The following is a 21469-nucleotide window of genomic DNA, read 5'->3' as shown; positions in this document are numbered from 1 at the left end:
CAGCAGCGCGTGGATAAGTAAGGCTCTTAAAGGGACAGTTCACCCTGAAATGAAACGTGTCATCATTTACTGACCCTTATCTCATTCAGAATGCAAAACAAAATAAAAAAACATACAAGTGAGTAAAAGATGACAGATTTGTCATTTCTGAGTGAACCAAACCTTTTACTAGCTGAACCACACTGACAAACAACCTTCTGCGAGTTTAGCATCAAGTATCAAGAACTTATTTTATTTTACCAAAAATGTATGAACACAGAAACTTCAGTTAAAATTGCGATAATTTGTTGTAATGAGCAACATTATTATGTTAACAGAACTCATCAAAATAATGTTTACAACTTAAAAGGTATAAATTTAGTGCTGTCAAATGATAAATCGCAATTAATCGCATCCAAAATAAAAGTATTTTATTTACATAATATGTGTGTACTGTGTATATTTGCTATGTATATATAAATACACACATGTGAGTATATATCTAAGAAATTTTTTTTGTTTATTACATATATTTATATATAATATAAATTATAGGAATATAAATACATGTCAATACATGTAAATATTTTAAAAATATAATGTATATGTGTGCATTTATATACAAATAATAAATATACACAGTACACACACATATTATGTAAACAAAAACTTTTATTTTGGCTGCAATTAATCGTGATTAATCATTTGAAAGCACTAGTATAAATAATCAGTGCATTTGAATTGTAACTTGCAACCATGCATTTATTAGACTCCGGATTTCTTACTGTACTAAAGCATAAAAATACCATCAACAATATGTTGGTAGATATTTAGTAAACATACTAAGTTCACACACTTGTTTCTCTAAAAACAATGTTACAGCCAGTTATTCTACTTTGAAATGTATGTTTTGTGTCGGAATGTCTGTTTTTGTTTTGGTCTGTGACTTCACCTACTAACAGTTTACCCAATAGTATTTCAACACCCCAGGTTGCCAGTTAGTGGAAAATGCAGCGTATTGCAACCATAGAAGCCTGCAAACAAACTGGATCAGAGATCACAGATTCTACTTGACCTAAAAAAGCCTCGGCATCCATCTAAAAACTCTATGAGCAGAGCAATATTAAAACGTGGATAAATCAAATCATCAGCTTACAGTGTAAGATTCGTCACCTTCCAATGTGAAATGCACTTATTGCTGTTGCGAGTTCTCAAACTGGCAACCCGTCTAAGCGTTGAGTCTGAAAAGGAGGGGTGGGAGAAACAACTCTCTCTAATATTTTGAAAGTATTTTGACTGCAGTACCCATTTCAACCACTAGGTATCAATATTATATACTGCACCTTTAAGTTGTGGCAACAGGTCCCACTGAATTTCTTTTTACAGTGTAAGCAGCACATCTACAGTATGTTATTCCCCAGTGCTGAACTAGCACTAACCAGCAAAAACTAGCTAAGACCAGCAAGGAAATTCATGCAAAGGCCGTCTTTCCAGCAGAGTAGTGTGACCTTTTCAAACAAAGGTCTGTTTTTTAATAATTTATATTAGCAGATGCTTCACACATGGCATTATGTTGCTGAAGCTGCTCTCGGCGAACAAAAAGTGTGTGAGTCAGTTGAAACAAATGCTTATATTTAGTGACCGTGGCTCTCTCAGGAGGAGGCCAAGTGGATATTAGCCCATCTGCAGATGTTGCTGTGACTCAGCGGAGGTTTCGTCCACTCTCTCATGAGAGTGGAGGGAGATTTTGGGCTAAAACAGCGGGGACACGCTCCTCGGCGCTCAGTCGGGGATCTTCACAACCACCAGAACAAAAGCTGCTCACACTGTGTATGCATTTAATTGGCAGCTAATAATGGATTTCAGCATAATCTCTCCTTTCTCTCTCCCAGGTACTCTAGCAATGTTTTGTTCACAAAGGGCATGCATGGAAATAGTTTTAAAGCAATAGTTCATCCAAGAATGAAGATGATGTCATCATTTACTCACCCATATGCATTATTAAATGCAACATCCATGAATTATGCACCAAACTTTAATACTTAGTGGTGAATGCTACAGTTATTATTTTCAGGTCATGATTGATAAGCAATTAGATAAAATATTTAGTCACAAAAATGGTTCCTCAATTGAAAGTCATTTCTAGCAAATGCATAGTAAATATAAAGCATATACTACACTGTAATATATATATATATGTATATATATATATATATCTATATATATATATATATATATATATATATATATATACAGTCACATGATCTTTCAGAAATCATTCTAATATTGCAAATTGCTGCTCAAGTAACAATTCAGATTTTTATCAATGTTGAAACCAGTTGTGGCCCTTTTTTTACGAAAACTGTAATACATTTTATTTTTCATGAATCTTTAAGTTCAAAAGAACAGCATTTATTTGAAATAGAAGTGTTTATAACATTATAAATGTCTTCACTGTTATTCTTGTATACATTTTGAGCTGAATAGCTAAATTTCTGATAAAATATCGATTAATACTTTTCCTTCTACATTGTTCAGCCATACTTCCAGTACAAGCCTAATCAGACCAATGTTACTTATATAATAAATGCCATTACCGGTCACGTCATTTTAACCAAAGGCCTTTTTCTCTGTGTAATATCAGATAAGGAACAGCTCTTCCAGTCCTCTCTCTGTCTTTCCAAATGGTTATAGATCTCCATCAGGGATCTGGCTGCTGCTCCCGAGACTCCAAAGAGCATAAGGTGATTGCATGCAGGAGCTCTATAATAATGCTGATGCTCAGTTCATAAACACAGTCATCACTGCAAACACACACACACACTCACACTGTGTCCTTGAATGCACTACTCTGGCTATCTCTCCTGCATGGTCATGGCTGTTAAGCAGCAAGGCCTCTTGGGAGATAAGAAAGGAAAAAACGAAATGCGAGTGCAACAGTGGGTAGATATGGGATACAAGCTCTTTTTACAGACTGTTGTGAGCTCTGTGAAAATTGTTCGGTCTGCACTACAAGCTAAGGTGACACTAGTGGATGCAGTATAATAAATGAAACAGTTCCATTCTATAATCTGAGATCGGAGCATGCAATCCAATCCAATACAACGCCTAACATGATTTCAAGAGCTGGCATATTTTTTAGAGCAATCTGACAGATACAGTACAGATGCCATGGCCACCATCAACACATAGTCTGCTCGAAAAATGATGTTAAACAGTGGCCCCAAACAGTATTTCTTTACATTTCATTAGATTTGCATTAATCATTGCATTTGATTAAAATAAATCAAATAAATAAATTCAAACAAATGAACAAATAAACAAACAAACAATGAAATAACTAAAAATGCAAATAGCCTAAACAAACTAAATAAATAAATGCAAATAAATAAAAGTATATAAATGCAAACAAACAAGTAAATAAATGCAAAATAAATTCAAGCTAAATAAATAAAAGCAAATATATAAAACAAATAAGCAAAAAAATAAGTAAATTAATAAATAAAACAAATGAAAACAAATAAGCAAAGAAATAAAAATAAGTACACAAAAATCAAATAAATAATTAAAAGCAAATAAATAAAAAACAAATAAGCCAATGATGAATGAATGAATGAATGAATGAATGAATGAATGAATGAATGAATGGATAAATTAATTGAACGTAAATCAGCAAATAAATAAGTAACTAAATATCACACCACATTGGCAAACAAATGCTACACAAGCTTTTCTCTAAAACAATTTTATGAATTTATCTAATTTTTCAGGTTTCCTTTCCAGAAAAGCTCTTTCTTACGCAACTGATGAAGCGTTTTGCTTAAAACGAACAGCTGTTACTAGTTTTTAGCCCTGCTGCCCTAAAGCCACTTTGCAGCATAAAAGTAACAATAAATGACTAAATATATGCAAGGAAGACAACACTTATCACAATTCAATATGCACTTACAACTATAAAGGTTTAGAAAAGAAAACAGGCCTAAATCCTGGTTCACACTCACAGTTAAGGTGTACATTCTCTATTGGTAGCACCTCTATCCTTAAAAAAAAAAAAAATCACCTTAGAATGACTACCAACCAATCAGAATGAAGAATTCAACAATGTAGTGTAGAGAGGTTAACCATGCAGATGCACACAAAAACGGGCAGATATGACAGGAAAATAACTGCTATTTGTTTGAAAGCTGAGAGACTGAAAGAGTTGACGACAATAGGCAGGAATGCACAAGAAGCATGTGTAAATTACACAGCATGTCAAAGCAAATGAGACCTCTGACTAAATCCAGCAGCAAGAGTGAAGACAGCCTGACAATGTGCACCACGCTCAGGCAAGTACGGCTGTGTTTTCAGCACACAAACGGAGAGAAGCTCTCGTCTGAACTGTGGGAAATCCTTGAGAGATTCCCCTGAATGTGTGAGCAGACATCAGAAGCGCTCTGGAGGAGAGCCAGAGAGGTTTAACCTCCATCAGACACAAGAGGCCACAGCCCATAATACGCTCATTCTTCAAGCTCACTCGCTTCTGCCTCTTTAGCTGCAAGTTTACATAAAATGAATGCGATTTTTCTCACTTCTGCATCACTACTGAAATCAAATGTCAATGCAAACTTAACTAGAATTTACATTTTCTTAAAGAAATGTGAGCAGAGATGCCATCAGGATGCTATGATGGTGCTGTTGTTTGCCAGGGCATTGCTATGTGGTTGCTAGCTCATAACAGTATCATTCATGTCCATTGCACAAATGAGTTAGATGATGCAGATGAATAAGTGTTAGTGGTTTGTTCAAATCACCAGCCTTTAGTATGAGCAGAAGGCTTAAACAATGCCTGATTCATGAATCATGAATGCCTGAATCATTCTGGTTACCTGGATCTTTTCAATGAACCCTTTGAAGTTTTGAACAATTTGTTTATGAATTGGACCTTTTCAATTAATCCGTTAAACTGGTTCACAAAATCATTCGTTCGTGAATTAGACTAAATCATTATTTTGATGAACTGGACCTTTTCAATTATTCAGTTGAACTGGTTCACTAACTGATTCATTCATATATTACAACGAACATTTTTTAGACCTTTTTGATTAATTGGTTGAACTTGAACCAATTCACAAAATGCTTAATTCCTTCAACAAATTTGTTTATGAATCAGACCTATTCAATTAATCAGTTATTCTGGTTCACAGAATGATTCATTCATGTACTGTATTTTTGATGAACTAGACCTTTTCAAATCAGCTGAACTGGTGCACCAACTGATTCATTCACAAATTTGAATGAACTTTATGATTTAGAACTTTTAACTAATTGTTTGAACTGGTTAACATGTTTGTGGATAGTACCATTTCAAATTATCGACTGAACTAGTTCACAAAATGGCTCACTTTCGAATTAGAATTACTGGTAAACAATTTGTTTATGGATTGGACCTGTTCAGTTAACTGGTTCACAAAATTATTTATTAATGAATTAGAATTAATTTGTCAATTCCTTGGTTGAAGTAGTTCACAAAATGATTAATTCATCATTTCACAAACCTTTTCAATTACTGGTGCAAACCGATTAACAAAATGATTCATACATGAATTAGACTGAACAATTTGTTCAAAAATTGGACTGAATATTCTAATTAATTCTATAGTCAACAGCTCACTGACTCATTAAACCAAGAACTGTCTCTTTCTGACATGTCTGATTCATAATGAATATATATTAAAATGCTAAAAAGTGCCACAGAGTCAAAGTACTTTCCCATCCAAAAATGACACATTTCACCTGAAGTGTCAAGTATCTGTTACAAATGTCACTTTTGTTTCATGTTTATTCCGTGTGCAGTTTTCTGCAGGTGTTTCTATAATGAGTCCCACACATCTGTGCGCCTTCATGCTTGTTTTAGAAGGACCGCTTTCCCTTCATAGCATCTCATTTTTCATTCACACCGCCATCTATCACGCGACCTCCCCACAGAGCGTGCTAACGAGGTATTAGCAGCAGCGCGGAGCCGCTGAAGAGCAGGATGAGCATGTGTGTGCACGCATGCTGAATCTGGGAAGGATCAATATGGGATGAGAGTGTTGATGAGAAGCGCTAAGTAACTCTTAACAGAAAGCTGACTGTATTTAACACACCCACGTTCCCTCAGACGCTTCAGATAAAACCAACCAGTCAACAGCCATGGCAGACACGTTCCCCCAAGGAATCAATGCATGGTTGCTTTGTGGATCCCCCACAGGACTGATGTGGGGAAAAGCAGTCGTGTGTACAGCTGACATTGACATTTAGACTTCCGACCAATTCTGAAAAAACAAAGAGCTTGAGAAAAAACACTAGGACATATAGAGCTCCTGCTGGATGTCTGATAGCTTAGAGAAGAATCAGCAATAGAAAAATCCTAGATATCCTTAATATCTTACTTTTTCAACATCATTTTTAACAAAAATATATTTGGATGGATGGATGGATGGATGGATGATCTCTGAATTCAAAACGATTAATTTCTTTTCAAAAAATCATATTGACCTAAATATTTGTATGGAATATATAAAGCTTATAACAGAATCAAACAGTCTTAAACGCATCAGCTCTGAATGCAAACAGCATGCTTGGGCAAGGTTTTCAATGCAAAATCTGCTCCACTAGTATCCAGCATACACATAGCCCACAAACAACATAACCTCAGCATAACCTACAGTCCAACGCATTTCACAGCAAATCCATCATCCGCTCAGATCCGAGCAGCAACACCCACCTCAATTCCTTCTACAGAGATGAAGGGCCAGATATCAGTCTCTTCAGCGAGGCCTGAGCCGAAGGACAGTGGAAATAAATGACGGTAAGCGGGGTCAAACACGTGGGCTTCCCAGAGGCCAGAGCCGGCGCGCCACTGTAATGGCTTTGCAGTGATTTACTCCATTCATTACAGTGAGATGCTGTCATCTCTCAAAACACCAGAATCTGTCACCGTCAGGACTGCGGGATAATGAATCCAATGCACCTACTTAAGCAGAATGAAGCCCTAGACTTCATGTATGATATTTACAGAGACGTGAACAACCGACATGGACAGAATTTCTCTCCAGCACTGATCCATGTTGAATTTTGACATTTTAGTAAAAAATACAATTATTTAGTAATAAATTAAATATAGCTCGAAAGTTCAGGGTCAGTAAAAATGTTTTGAAAAAACATCAATACTTTTATTTAGCAAAGACCCAATAAACTGATGAAAAATGAAAGTAATGTATGCTATTTATGTTACATTTATTATGTTCCCTGAACTTTCTATTCATCAACGAAAAAAAAAATCCCAGTTTCAACAAAAGTATCAAGCAGTTCAAATTTATTTTTAATTTTAATAATTAATAATAATAATAATAAATGTTTCTTGAGCAGCAAGTCAGCATATTAGAATGATTTCTGAAGGATCAGGACACTGAAGACTGGAGTAATGATGCTGAAAATTGGAAGAAAATTTTTTTTTTTAAAATATATTCAAATAGAAAAAAGTTATTTGAAATTGAAATAATATTTCACAATATCACTGTTTTTACTGTACTTTTGATCAATCTTGGTGAGCATAAAAATATTACATAATGTGCAATAAAATTAAATAATTAAATGAATTAAATTAAATTGATTTTATTCATAACACCAGGTGAAACTGATTAATAAAGTAATAATATTTTTGTTTTATTTATTTTTATTTATTTCTAAATAATATTTTAATATCATTTAATTTTTAATTTAATTTTAAATATTTAAAAAACTTTTCTTTTTTTTCTGCCTGCCAAGCAAAAATTAAGGTTTCACTGCTAAGAAAGTATATTTTCTACTTCATTTGGGTTCATTAATGTCTGCAGCACCAGCAGCGCAGGACAAATCATGCACTGACGTTTAAAATGTCAAGCACAAATAATAAAATCATATACTTGTCTCATTATTTTCAGCAAAACATCATGAGGAAAGGTAAATATTAGCATTTTTAAGAAAGAAAGCACATCACCTTGACAAACTCCCATCATAATTGCATTACCAGGCAGCCGGTCTGACCCGTGGGTATATGACAGCTGCCACACACACCTGAGCCCAGCGGACGGTGGACCGGTATCAAAATCAAAATGATCTGCAGTGATAGACAGTTGTTTATATGGCAGCGAAGGCTCGTTTCTGCCAGGCTCCAGGTGGCTCTAATCGCATCCCATCACCTATAGGTGACTTCTGATCGTCTAAGACAAATGCTTTTCAAAACACTGCACCTGCTCACTACCTCCCCTCGACCCTTCAAGTTCACCGGTGCTGCAGACTCTCAGACATGACGTCTGATTAGGGTGCAGAACTGGAGAACAGGTTGGCCGGCTAATATTGCATCTCTCTGGACAGTAAATATGAGGTACCAGGCATAAGCAATAAAGACAGGGTTGTGCTGACTCAAGATTTTTTTGGTGTACTTTTATGCTGAGCTGTGGAAATGACACACTCTCAGCTCAGTCCACATAGTTGACGGAAATCCCACATAGCAGAGCAACTCCCACAGTCATTAAACACACAACGACAACTAATTATGAACAAAGCTTCACTCTTGGCTACAGTACATAATTAAGTTTTGGATTCTTGCTCATTTGTTTTAGCATCTACTGATGAAAGATAATAGGAAATGATGCGGAGGGAATTAGGACACAACATAAGCCAACTCGAACCCATTTCTCATACACAAACACCACAGTTAATTGCTATACATAAACGGTCTCACAAATTTTATGTATAGGCACATTTTTGGGGTTTTGCAAAAACTGAGGTTGAGGCATGTATTTTCAATGAGCCTAAAAAGTGCATTCAAATCAGTTCGCCTCTTAGTGCTTAATTGATGTTTTTTAGTTGATTCTAATAAGTGCATTCAAATCAGTTCGCCTCTTAGTGCTTAATCCTGTTCTGTACAAACTCAATTCAGTCAAGTTTACTTTTATAGTACTTCTCAGAAAATATACTTAAAATGACATAAAGTATACTTGACTTCATACTTACAAAAAAGTCTAAATAACTTGAACTTTACTTAAGTATACTTAATAAAATAAACTTGAAGTATACTAATGGTAAGGGAAACTCAATTCAGTCATTTACGACAGTGACAAACGCATGCTACAATCAAATCAAATCCAGAACAAAAATAATTTATAAATACTCTACGCAGTGTGTAATGAATCAAACTGAACAACTAGTTGTTAATAATGACATATCAGAGTTGTATGTGTTAATGAGGAACATTTTTGATTCATTAGTGTTGCCAGATCTTGCTATAAAAATAAAAAAAAAAACACCAAACAAGAAAAAGCCCATAATAAACTTAAATCCAATCATGTTATCTTGGAAATAAGCCACATACCAAAATTTAGTGACCTCCTTACTTTATTAACTCCATACAATGGATTGCTATATGAGCCGACCCCAAACGACAAGCCCAAAAATGCTTAATAAGCAATGCTTAAAACCAGTGGACATGGCAACCCTCCAAGAGCAAGTTTTGAGAAGTAGCCTTCCAAACATGAACAAAACACAACGGCTCTGTTGATAGATAACTTTTTCTTCAAAAGAATTTTTAGCTGAAACTGTGGTCCTTGGTAATTCAAAAATGCACGTGCCATGAACTGACTCTTTCAGACAGTTTTATTTAAAGAAATGGTTCAATTCAACTGTTTGTTGACACAATCGTGCAATGACAAATCATATACACAGTTAATTATATCATTAAAGTATCCAATTACGATGTGAAACTTGGATGTTTTCCATGTTTAAAGCATATAAAATGAAATCAAACTTTTCAGCTAATCTTTTTACCTTAAATATTTTAATTTCACCCCTTTTTTCAAGTGATTGATTCTTGCATGCACATATCACTGGTTCATGTGCTCATTTTGAGTCAGAGTGACTCTCAGACACATCCGAAAGTTAACTTGATTGAGTAACTTGAGTAACTGTTTTAGACAGTTCAGTCCGATTTGGTAAACTGGTTCATACAGTTCACTAGAATGATTCAAAAGAATGATTCGTTCTTGAACCAGATATCACTAGACTGTTTGCCTGAGGCGCTGGATTACAGTTAATAATGTTGTAGATAATGTTTAGTTTCTTGCACAGACTGATAATTTCGCTTCATAAGACCTCAATATATATCGTCAGGAGTCACGGTATTAATTTTGATTGCCTGAGGTTGAGTAAATAAACAGTGAATTTTAACAACAGATCTAACCCTTTAATGCTCAAAATAGGCTCAACTCCTAACCTCGCCTTGTTTGAACCCTGGTTTGACTGAATCATGAAGTATAATCATGGTGCCCTTGAGCAAGACACTCAATCACAGGTCATTCAAGGGAAAAAAAGAAACCTCCACTAAGTGACAGATAAGATCTCATTCACGGCAGCAGAACATTGGCTTTGCTAGTGCAGACACCGCAGGGACAAGAGGAAAGAGGCTACGTCAGAATGAGAAACAACACTGCCACTTTTAATTTTTCACATTCTATTAATGGCTTTATGAGAACATACTTGGAGTCAGTAGGTCAGACCAGTGCAGACGGTCAGCGGTCCCTGCAGCGTCGCCGCGAATACGGCGCTAGTGTGCTTCTCCTGTCACCTTCAGACGCCGTACAATCACACATCAAAGAGCAGCAGCTGCCTCGGCATGCTGGGAATCAGTGTCACAGCAGGATGTATTTACTCTTAGCTGTCTCATTAGCTGTCATCACAGCTGCCGAAAGAACTTAAGTTACCTTGTCTTCACAGTCGACTCGCTCCTTGACATTAAACCGCCCTCGTTCTGTTTCACCAGTCGTCAAGAATACCTGGGGAAATCTAGCTGATCATTTTATCAATAAAGAAAGACACTTTTTAGCAACAGACTGTGTAGTTCCAGCTAGCAGCAGGGGTTAAACGACCTTTGGCAACCAGACAAATTTTGACTTCTTGTTCATTCATGCTAAAGTTTTTATTTTTATACTTTCTGTTCAAATTTTAATTTTAGTTAATTAATCAAAACATTCTGATTTTGATTCTGTTTTTAACACAGATTATGGTAAAAAAAAAAAAATGTTTCTTGAGCAATATTAGAATGATTTCTGAAGGATCATGTGAAGACTGGAGTAACGATGCTGAACATTCAGCTTTGCTTTACAGCAATAAATGATATTTTAAAATATATTCAAACAGAAAGCCATTAATTTAAAATATAATAACATTTCACAATATTACTTTTGGTCAAATCAAATAAATGCAGCCTTGGTGAGCATAAGAGATAAGATTTTTTTTACAACCCAACAGCATAACTTCATTTCCAATGTAAAGAACTAAAGCATTTCTAAGACTTTTAGTTCCCATTATGTAGCACATTTCAATAAACGTGTGTATCAATAGATTTTGACATCCACTTTATGAGGTGATATACAATTAATCAAGTGTAAAAATAATCTCGAAATGACCGAACATTAGGTAGAACAATATATCAATCTATAACCAGTGCTAACGCACAATTTGCTAAGATTGAACCAGCAACCATCAAATCACCAGTCAAGAGTCCTTAACCACTAACACCCACTACCACCCCATCAAGGTTAAAACAATGTCAAAATCTCCACTTCATGATAAAAGGCTGCTGCACACCGAGATATAAACAAACAAATCTAAGTCGATCAATTCACAACCTACGCTCTCTTGAGAGCATGCAGTTTGGAGAACTGAATTTTCTGAATTTATGACTGCACTTCTGTGCATTAATGCAAATTTCTCCAAAATCCCCGAGAGAAATAACGCAGAGAGGTTCATTTTATATGGAGACCGTCCTCTGGCGTCCATCAAATGTACACATTTTAGGGCTCCTTCACTCTCCCGCTGGACTGCCTGCTTGCCTTCAGTCCTCCTTGTGAAGGTCACGGCGCCACATTGTCAGTCCTCACATCGAAGGTTGTTCTACAGTAACACACGCACGGCACAACGGCTGCCATCGGATGAACGAGATGAAAGTGAAATGAATGGAAAATGAGTCATTTGCAGATGAACAGAGAAGAATGTAGGTGATTAATCATGGGTTTTCATTTTAACGCCATTGAATCGAACATCTGCAGAGGTTTAGGTGAAACAAATGGCCAATTATTTTATGCCAACATAACTGATTGTACAACCAGAACAAGGGATCAGAAAATACATGCACTGAGAGAGGAAAAATAACTGGATTTCAGGTTATGGGACAGGCTAGAATCAATACTATCTCAAGATAGATTTGAACCACAGAAGCAAGAAACAAATGACCCAAAACACAGCAGCTACACTAAAAATCAATCTGAATGCCATAGCAATGTTATAGCAACATTCAAGCATCATGGCGGTGGTTTTTGCTGAAAATATAGTTTAAATTAACTACAGACAATCATTTTCGAGGCTCTTCTACAATCTCTCTCATGCTTAATTGAAAAACAATCCTTAGGGAGCACAAACCAAGTGGTTGCAATGTTGCTCTTTTGGATGATTTGATAAGAGATCAACCTCATGTCAGTTACAAAAACAAAGCAAAGCCGTACAACGCACACAGAAATGTTTATGGAAATTCACAGACGATATATTGATCGATATTCAATTAACAGTCTGCAACTTTCATATTCACACGTACAAGGCACATCGACTAATACTTGACCAGTCCTGGGGATGCTAACTTGAAACTGTATCTTAAACTATTTATAATTTAAAGATGTATAATTAAAATGTAATATACTCAGTAGTATAATTAGGCTATAATTTAAAGCTACTGTCAAGCTACCTTAAAAATAGTAAGCTGCACTACAAACTCCTTACAAAAATGAACTCAATTAAGGTTATAGCATTAAAGTGATCAGATAAACAGTATTCTCCAGGAATTATGTCCTTCAGGTCTGTTTAAAAAAAAAAGGTTTGTGCTGGACTATTGTGCTGGATATGTATGAAATTATGTTGGAGTGTGTGGTATCCTGCATGATATACATAAGAACAACACAGTTTAACTTTTTTGCAACTACACTGCCTCTTAACAAGCTTATTCTCTAATAATTTATAATTAAACTATAGTCAATGCTATTCCACAAACTACAAACTACTAACGAAAAGTAGCTAAATTGAGGTGATGGCATTAGACAGACAACAAAACAAATATAAATAGAACTAATAAAACAAGCGAAGACTTTTATGCCATTATTAACATAACTGAACGCTAAAAACTTAGCAAAGAACAACATTTTACTATTTCGCAACCACACTGATAAACTAACAAAAAATAAACAAACACCATTATTTACTTAGCTAAATGCAAAAAACGTAACAAAGAGCAACATCACTGAAGTATTTCGTAACCGCACTAACTCTAAACGAGCTGCTCATCATTTGAATTAGCTTAACTACTGTGAAACTATTTTGATTAAAAAATATTAATGAAATTGTATAAAAATTACAATTTGTAAAACAAAAAGTAGCTAAATTGAAGTGATGGCTTTAAAGCAACAACAAAAATAGATCAATTTACACAAAATACAACTAATAAAACCGGCGAAAACCACCATTTACTTAGCTGAATGGTAAACACTTAGCAGAGGAAGCATAACGAAGAACAACATTTAGGCTAACTATTTCGCAACCACACTGATAAACTAGCAAAGAAAACTAGCAAATGTAGTCATTTATACATAGCTGAACGCTAAACACTTAGCGAAGAACAACAACATTTAACCATTTCACAACCACACCGTGATTGCATTACAGCAGTCAACAGTAAACAGATCAATTTAAACAATGCAACTAATAATACTAGCAAATATACAAATATAAAACATTTAACTATTTCACGGCCACACTTTCTCTCAACAAGCTGCTCCTAATATTTCTAGTTAAACTACAGTCAATCAATCAGTAAATGTCACAGGAACCTTTCATTTGATTAATGAATCATTTATTGACAAAAACAATCCATATAAAATGAGCCAATTCACTAAAATGAATAAGACTTTCATGCGAAAGTTTTTGTAGTAATGCTAATTATTGGAAAAAGCAGCTTGTTAATGTAAAATCAACTTTGAAAATAACCAAGCTACTGTCACGCTAAGCTAGCTACCTGCTTGGTGGTACAACAGGCTGCATCTCCTAAACTGAGTTCACATGAAATATTGTGGGCCACAAAAATATGACCCATATTCTTTCTTCAGTGGGAACTGAAATGCCTGACAAAACGAGTATTTGGATAACGTTAAAGGAGGTGGCATAGTTCTCTGAAACCACAGGAGGACCAGGGCACAGTCAGGTACTTTCCAGAGAAACAGCCAAAAATAGCCACCATTTCCACTCAAAGGAGCACTCCACACAACAGGGGCCGGCACACACACACACACACGGGAAGTCGGAAGCGCCGGAGGGAACGGGATGTGGAAGGCACAAAGATACACACTACCATGACGCTCAAGAGCTCTTGCGCCAAGAGGTTATTTTATTAAACGCTTTAATCTCTCATCATGGAGCCACAAGAAATGAACTTGTTTTCCAAAAAGCAGCCAAACGGTCAGGCCTCGTCCTCCCTTGGGTGATGCATCGGCTGGTCTTGTTTATCCAGGCCAGCGGTTATGACTATTCTTATTTTTGCTATTTATAAAGCAGACTGTGGTTTATTGGAAGTGGACCAGACGACATTGTGGAAACGACAGTGACTTATTCACCGCATGCACGCAATACAAGAGCGTGTGAGGTCAGGATATTGTTTTTCTTGACTAGTGCACTGGAGGCGACTGTAGACATACACGTTTATCATTCCCTCTTTATTTACTTCAGACCTGTTTTCCTAGCATTAGCGTTGACAATTGGTGGTGGGTTGTTCCTGTTGTGCAGTAACAGCTCGGTATCTCTTCAATACAAAACAAAACAAGTGGGTTGTTCCTGTTGTGCAGTAACAGCTCGGTATCTCTTCAATACAAAACAAAACAAAAAGGTTTAGATTTATATTAAAATTTATTAATTGTTTATATGGAAGTTTTTTTTGTTAATTGAAAAAAATTGGTCTTTATAATAAGTTAATTGAATATTGTGATAAAAGAAAATTAAATAGGTAGATTTTGAAAAGGTAATTTAAAATGTAATGTTTTATTCTAATTTAATATTTTATTAAAAATTTTACTGAAAAAAATACAATTTTATTTAAACATCTGATCCATTTTCCCATAAGTAGGACACTTTAAATACAATAAAAATGTTTACATAATACATATATAATATTTTAATAAATGAAAATGAACTACTGCTTTCCATTTTTAACATTGGTATTGCATTTTATCCAAAATAGTATAAAGTGTGATAATTTTCACAAAATTAGAAGAACTGTACCATGTGCATATAAATGAAATAACTCTTTTAGCAGTACACTAATATAGAGAAGCCTTCAAAGCAAACACACAAGGATTAAAAGCTGCAAAAACACCAATTTAGATTCGATGGGCTCTTGGTTTCATGGTTTGGTTTCACATGAAAATGTACTGCACAGTAGGAAGGACCCAGGTGTGCTGTTTTTGTTGGTTTGCGCAGCTTGATTTCACCAGCAAACTGAAAGACCTTGCAGCGAGAGTCAGCACAGCCAACGCTTTCATTTAAACACGTGTCCAATTCAAAAGAACATCGGCGTCTGAAGAGAGACTGCCGTTTTGTGATTAGCGTCCAGGTCGGTGTGATTTACTCGAGACCCGGGCAGTCTCTATCCCCAGGTCTGCCAAGTTTCCACACAAGCTCGCTACTTTCCTTCTGTGATTTACGTAGCTACTGCGAGCAGCTGGAAGATTTTTTGCCGTTCTGGAGTTGAAGTCTCTCTTGACGGAGAGCTCATTCAACGGGCCTGCAAATCCATGAGGGAAAGATAAATCCTGAGCGCTGGACTGAATACATCACTCCGGAGTGGGAAAATTAAGCTTTCAGCCAGTGAACAGGAGGAAAAAAAGAAAAAACATAAATGCCTGAAGAGGGGCAATCAACTGAATACAAGATATGAAGGAAAGAATGTCGGCACTTTAATCATTTTGTTGATGATTAATGAAAGGAAGTCATATATTAAAGCTTCAGGCCTCGGGTACAGTGTGTGTTAAACCGAGCGAAATGAGATGCAGTGAATTCAACAGAGAGTTCAGTGGTGTTAGAAAAAGAAAGGTTGTTATGCAATGATACACTAAACCTTGCTGTACCATTCTGAGTCATGAAGCTGTAGCAAAACTATCTACTGGAAAGACTACAGTACTGAGTGGCACACAAAAACAGAGAGTGAAGGAAAGAAATTGAGAGAGGAGCTGACAGATATTCAGAAACGAGCACCATGGGAACATTTTAAGAAGGTCATTTTACCCTTTTAAATGAAGGCTGAGGGAATGACAGAGTAAAAAAAAATGAAGCAGAGTTCCTCAAGAGACTCAAATCCTCTCTGATTGAGAGGGACTGCTGGCAACTCACACCAGAGTCTCTCAAGGGCGACAGCCGCGCCATCAATCCCAGTTGACCCGCAGGACCTACAGAGACACCTGCGCTGCCACGGCGAGATGATGCTGTGACAGCACTGAGATTTGTTCTGGCATAGCGATTTCGGTTTCACCAAGTGACTTTATACTCTCACAAACAGGTGTTTGGGATCCTTCAGCACTTAGATTTTAGCATGGCGGATAAAGATGAAAAAAGTCCTGTGGAAATGCATGGGTCAGTTTCGGCTCCTTAAAAACCTGAATATGCCACTTTGCTAATCTTATAAGAGGTCAAGTCATTCGACCCATTGTCAGTACTGTCAAAATGAGAATTCCATTTGATATTAGTTACAGTATGGCATTCCTCATTAAATGAAGAGGATCTATACCCATAATTATGACCTGAATGGATTAATAACACATTGGGACATTCATATTCCGTACGGCTAGGATGATGAATGTATCACTCAATGCCCAATTATTGGCTTTTGCTTGAGCTCAAGTACAATTAACAAAATGAAGGAACCATTTGCATAAGTTAATTACATAAAAATGCCAGCCTTCGGCGACATTTATACAAATGTCAAGTGCTTTGAAAATCCAATATTTTAAGTAAGTGAGGTGACCAGCCATTAAGCGAAAGGAGAGGTTAGTTTGAAATTCAAAATATGCTGAATAAAACAAATGTACAAATACAGCTTGCATGCTACCCTTATTAGCATGCAAAAAAGGTTGCCAATTTGCAAATGCTATTTTTTCTTAGTAAAATTACAACCCTTTTGCAAGACAAAATGTAGATTGGGACAATATGTACTCTGAGCAGAGTTGATTTAACTCTGGGGATTTTGCTGTGATATAAAAAATGCACATTAAAAAAAACTAAAGCTTAAACTAAAACAAATATAAATAATTAATATTATATAACAGTGCATTTACTTACACCCTTATGTTGTTCCATACCGGTATGACTTAATCGCACCTGTGGAAAATATATAAATGAACGCTGACTTTTTTAATCTCTTTTTGTGTTCCATAGAGGTAAGTCATACATATGAAACTACAAGAGGTTTAGTAAATGAAATTTTCATTTTTGGGGTGTACTATCCCTATAAATGAAAGGATAGATATGCACAAGTGTTTGCAAACATTAGCATTGCATGCTAACATGACTGGATTTTTGCTAATTTGCCATTTTCAAACTCTAATTTTGCTTTTTTTCACCGCTGAATGGAAAACGCAATCATACGTAGAAAATGACAGGCCTTTTTCGAGGAAAAACTGACTCTACAAATCCCTAATAGTCCCTTTCTGAAGGCAGCGGAAAAGGTTAGACAGCATGTTACTTCCTAAAAGACCTGCTCCGTTAACAGAATATGTCACAGAAACCACAGGGGCAAAGATTCAACAAAACACTTCGACAAATGAACACTGAGGACACTGACAATACGCAGGCTGAAGAATAAAGTTTCAGTGCAGCAAGAAACTTTTAACAGCTACATGAGCCAAAAGCCAAAAGTGTCTCACTCAGTCCTCGCAACAAAGATTAAGCACAACGCTAAACAAGTGTACACTGTGTTAGTCACTAGAAATGCACATCTTACCTTTAAGCTGATCTGCAACCACACTTGGTCCAATCCTTTCTGTAACTCGCCCATCTTCTCGCAAGTACCGGTCATCCAAAAACTTGTCCGTGGCCTCCGACAGGTGCACCTTCCCGGCAACACCCAACTGCTCCATAAGATTGGCTAAGTTGACATCATTGGACCAGACGTCGAACTTAAAGCGCTTCATGCCGAGGATCCCACAAAGCACGGTGCCCGTGTGGATGCCAACACGCATGTTCACCATCTCTTTCTTTTCTTGACAGAACTGCTCAATGGCCTGGATCATCCCAAGCCCCATCTCTACACAGCAGTAGGCGTGGTCCTCTCTTGGTTCGGGACAACCAGCCACACAATAGTAACAATCTCCCAGCGTGCTGATCTTCTCGCAACACGTGAGCTCACACAGGCGATCGAAGCGTCCGAATAAGTCGTTGAGGAGTCCCACTAGGGCATGCGCCGACTTATTGGCACTCATCTTGGTGAATCCCACAATGTCAGCGAACAGGATGCTGACCGGCTCCATGCGTTTCATGTTGAACGGCCGAAAGATGATCTGGCCCCGAGGAATCGACGTCTTCTTGCGTTTGGTGCTCTTTGGGCTGGAGGCGCCTGCAATGACCGCTCCCGTTGAGTAGCGCTTAACCGAGTTGTCATTGTCGTCATCGCTCTGCTTCATGAGCTCATCAGCCACCCTACGAGGCATCACCGAGTGGATCATCCGCTCCTTCAGGGCCTTTTCCACCTCCAAGTCTTTCCCATGCATGATGGCTTGGCCGACCTTGAGGAACGTGCTGCGTGAACGCACTTCGGACATAATAAAAAGGTGGATGCCAATGACATGGGCGCAGAGATGCAAAATGGCCCTTCCTGGAATCAGCCAGTAGAGCGTTTCCAAATGTTCCTCGGTGGAGTTCCTCCAGCCATTGCCTTGAATCAAATGTATCCAGCCAAGAGTCTCAAAAAGCACTGAGTAGAGCAAGCCGAGCAGGAGCGAAGCGTACAAACGGACGTGGAGGAAACTGTAGAGCAACGAAAGCACCTCCATGCCTAGAGAGAAGGTGCCAACTGGGGACAAACAAGGAGCGACTGGACCTCCACTGCGGGTGGCTTCAACCGTCAGGTTTTTATCCTCAGCGCCACTGAAGACACCTGCGTCTTCTTCATCGTTCAAAGGAGGAACATTAAAGTCACTAAAGCCTGAGGTCTGGATCTGAGGTGCAAGAGTGAGGGCAAATGTCACCACGATGAGCAACAGCGAGGCTTGATTGTAGCAGTGGGCGTAGAACCGGGTGAACGTGAAGACAAACAGGACAGAGCAGAGGAGTAGGAAGGCAGCCGTGGGCAATAAGAAGGCAGTCCGTTCACATCGATTAGCATTAGCGATGAAGAACAGCCCCCAGAGGAGGCTTGCGGCCGCCAAGTAAAACAACACACAGCGGAAGCGCCGTTGCGTTTGAGGGAGGCAGCGTTCGCGGCAGGCTTCCTCCAGAATGTTGGAGTCAAACTTGGGGTTCCAGAAATGTCCAGCCGACCTTTCGAACAGCTGCGGCATCTTCCTTTGAGTCCGGAGGCCTTTGACAACTGGTTTGCGGATGGCAGTTTCGCCTGAGCTACAGCTGGAGGAGATGCTGTACTTGCAATGTTTGGAGCCCCCGATGATGCTGCACATGGCGCTGGCGCCCAGACTCCCACGCTGCTGTTTGTGTGGCTTGGCGCCGCTGATCCGCACAGACACGGCACCATCACCGCTGGAGTCGCAGCTTACTTCGCTGTTGTGAAACAGCAGATGTTGATGTTGAGGAGATGCCATGATACCGTTTAGATCAGAGGCAAGCTGGGAGAAATGCAAAAAATGATGAAAATAAGGTGCTTGGGTGGAAAAAGAATCAAAAGGGGGAAACAAATGGAGATGGCACCGAACAGCTCTGCCGACTAGATGAAGAAAAATTTACTCATGCATTTAGACAGTTCCAGGATTTAGAGTTTTGGTTATTTCACCTCATGACCTCAATAGCGCATTCTTCTTCTCTTCTGTCTTTTTTGACGCACAAGGGTCGGAGAGGTTTATCCAAAGCACTTGGAATCTCGACTTACTACAAGTGAATCAAAAATGTTCTCTCACTGATGAATCAAAGTTACATAATAACACCACAAAAATGAACACTCAAGTCAAGGACTGTTTGCTTTGACTCCTTAGGGAACTTCTTAACTCCATTCTGATGCCAAGTGCACAATGTTCCCCATAAATGAGCCATTACATTGGTTTTCAAGAAGAAAATTGTATTTATGAGACCATTTAGAGGACTGTCAGCATTTATGCTCGATGTAAGTTATGGCATTCCTCATATCCGACACAGTCATGCATAATAAAGTCCAAAAACTCTTGATCAGCTAAACATTTAAAAAGTCCAGCACTTTTTACATTTTTGTCAAAAAAAAAAAAAAAATGTCCAAGTTGAAAAACATGATCTGTTTCTATAATATTTAAGATACTTGAGAAAAATAACTCAACACGGTTTCTTAAAAGTAAACCTTCCGCCCTCTTTTGACTCCGCGTCCTGTCAGACGGACATAAAAGCCACAACAGCGTTACTGTTGTTAAAAAATACGTAGAATTCAGCCAGTCCTCTTTCTTAAACGGCCTGTGCGCGTAAATCTTCTACTGACTGGAGCACCGACCTTTCCTGAGTTCCCGCTCCGAATCTTTCAGGCGCTTCTATTGCGAATTAAACGTGCGTAACGGGATAAAAATCATGAAGACTGCGCATATGAATTAACTTATCATTCAAGATGCACAGACTGTATGTCCAGTATATTCCCATAGACTTAAAACACTGTGATCTTAATTCAGGTTTGGCTGTTTGAAACCAGTTTAAGCCATTTCTATCAATGCACGTTGTAAAACTGCTTGAAATGAAGAATGAAATCACTTTGATGGTCAGAAGTCATTTAAGTTTCCTTTCCTCGTAGAGAAGACAGAAAGTCTGCACTTCTCTCTCCATAGACTCACAGTGGTGAAGTGGCTCTTTGGTTTCTCTTCAGGACTCATTTCCACGGTCAGCTTTTCCTGTGATGTCCAACCAAATCTCTTTCTCAGCCGGTTCCTCTATGCTTCCCATCAGCGCACAGCTAATTGGCACTCGTGACACATGCCAGTGTATCATAGTTGACTTGTGTGCTTTCGCGCAGCTCGGGTGCGCCGGTGGCCATCAGACATCAGTGAGATCTCCATCTGTATTCGCAATCCGACGCGGTGTCTGTACAAGTCCAGCAGATGCTGGAAATACATTGAGAGGTGGGGATAAACGCGTGCGTGCACGCTCCGGAGAGAGAACAACAGAAGGGTGGCGAGCACGCACGCATTCATAAGAAGGTGGGCTCTTCTCAAACCGCAGTGTT

General features: G+C 37.9%; 1 protein-coding gene across 1 annotated transcript in view; it reads right to left on the bottom strand.

Annotated features, from left to right (window-relative positions):
- LOC109046899 (adenylate cyclase type 9) overlaps positions 1–21469 on the bottom strand; it is a 50036-nt gene extending 28567 nt beyond the window's left edge. The window contains exon 1 of the mRNA XM_042719590.1: positions 18068–21469. Coding sequence (XP_042575524.1) covers positions 18068–19880 — 1813 coding nt within the window. The 5' untranslated portion in view covers positions 19881–21469. The remainder of the gene's footprint in view (positions 1–18067) is intronic.

This window comes from Cyprinus carpio, chromosome B3 (assembly GCF_018340385.1).
Source record: "Cyprinus carpio isolate SPL01 chromosome B3, ASM1834038v1, whole genome shotgun sequence".
NCBI lineage: Eukaryota > Metazoa > Chordata > Actinopteri > Cypriniformes > Cyprinidae > Cyprinus > Cyprinus carpio.
The sequence above is the reverse complement of the archived record's forward strand: the minus strand, read 5'-3'. Positions and strand labels throughout refer to the sequence as shown.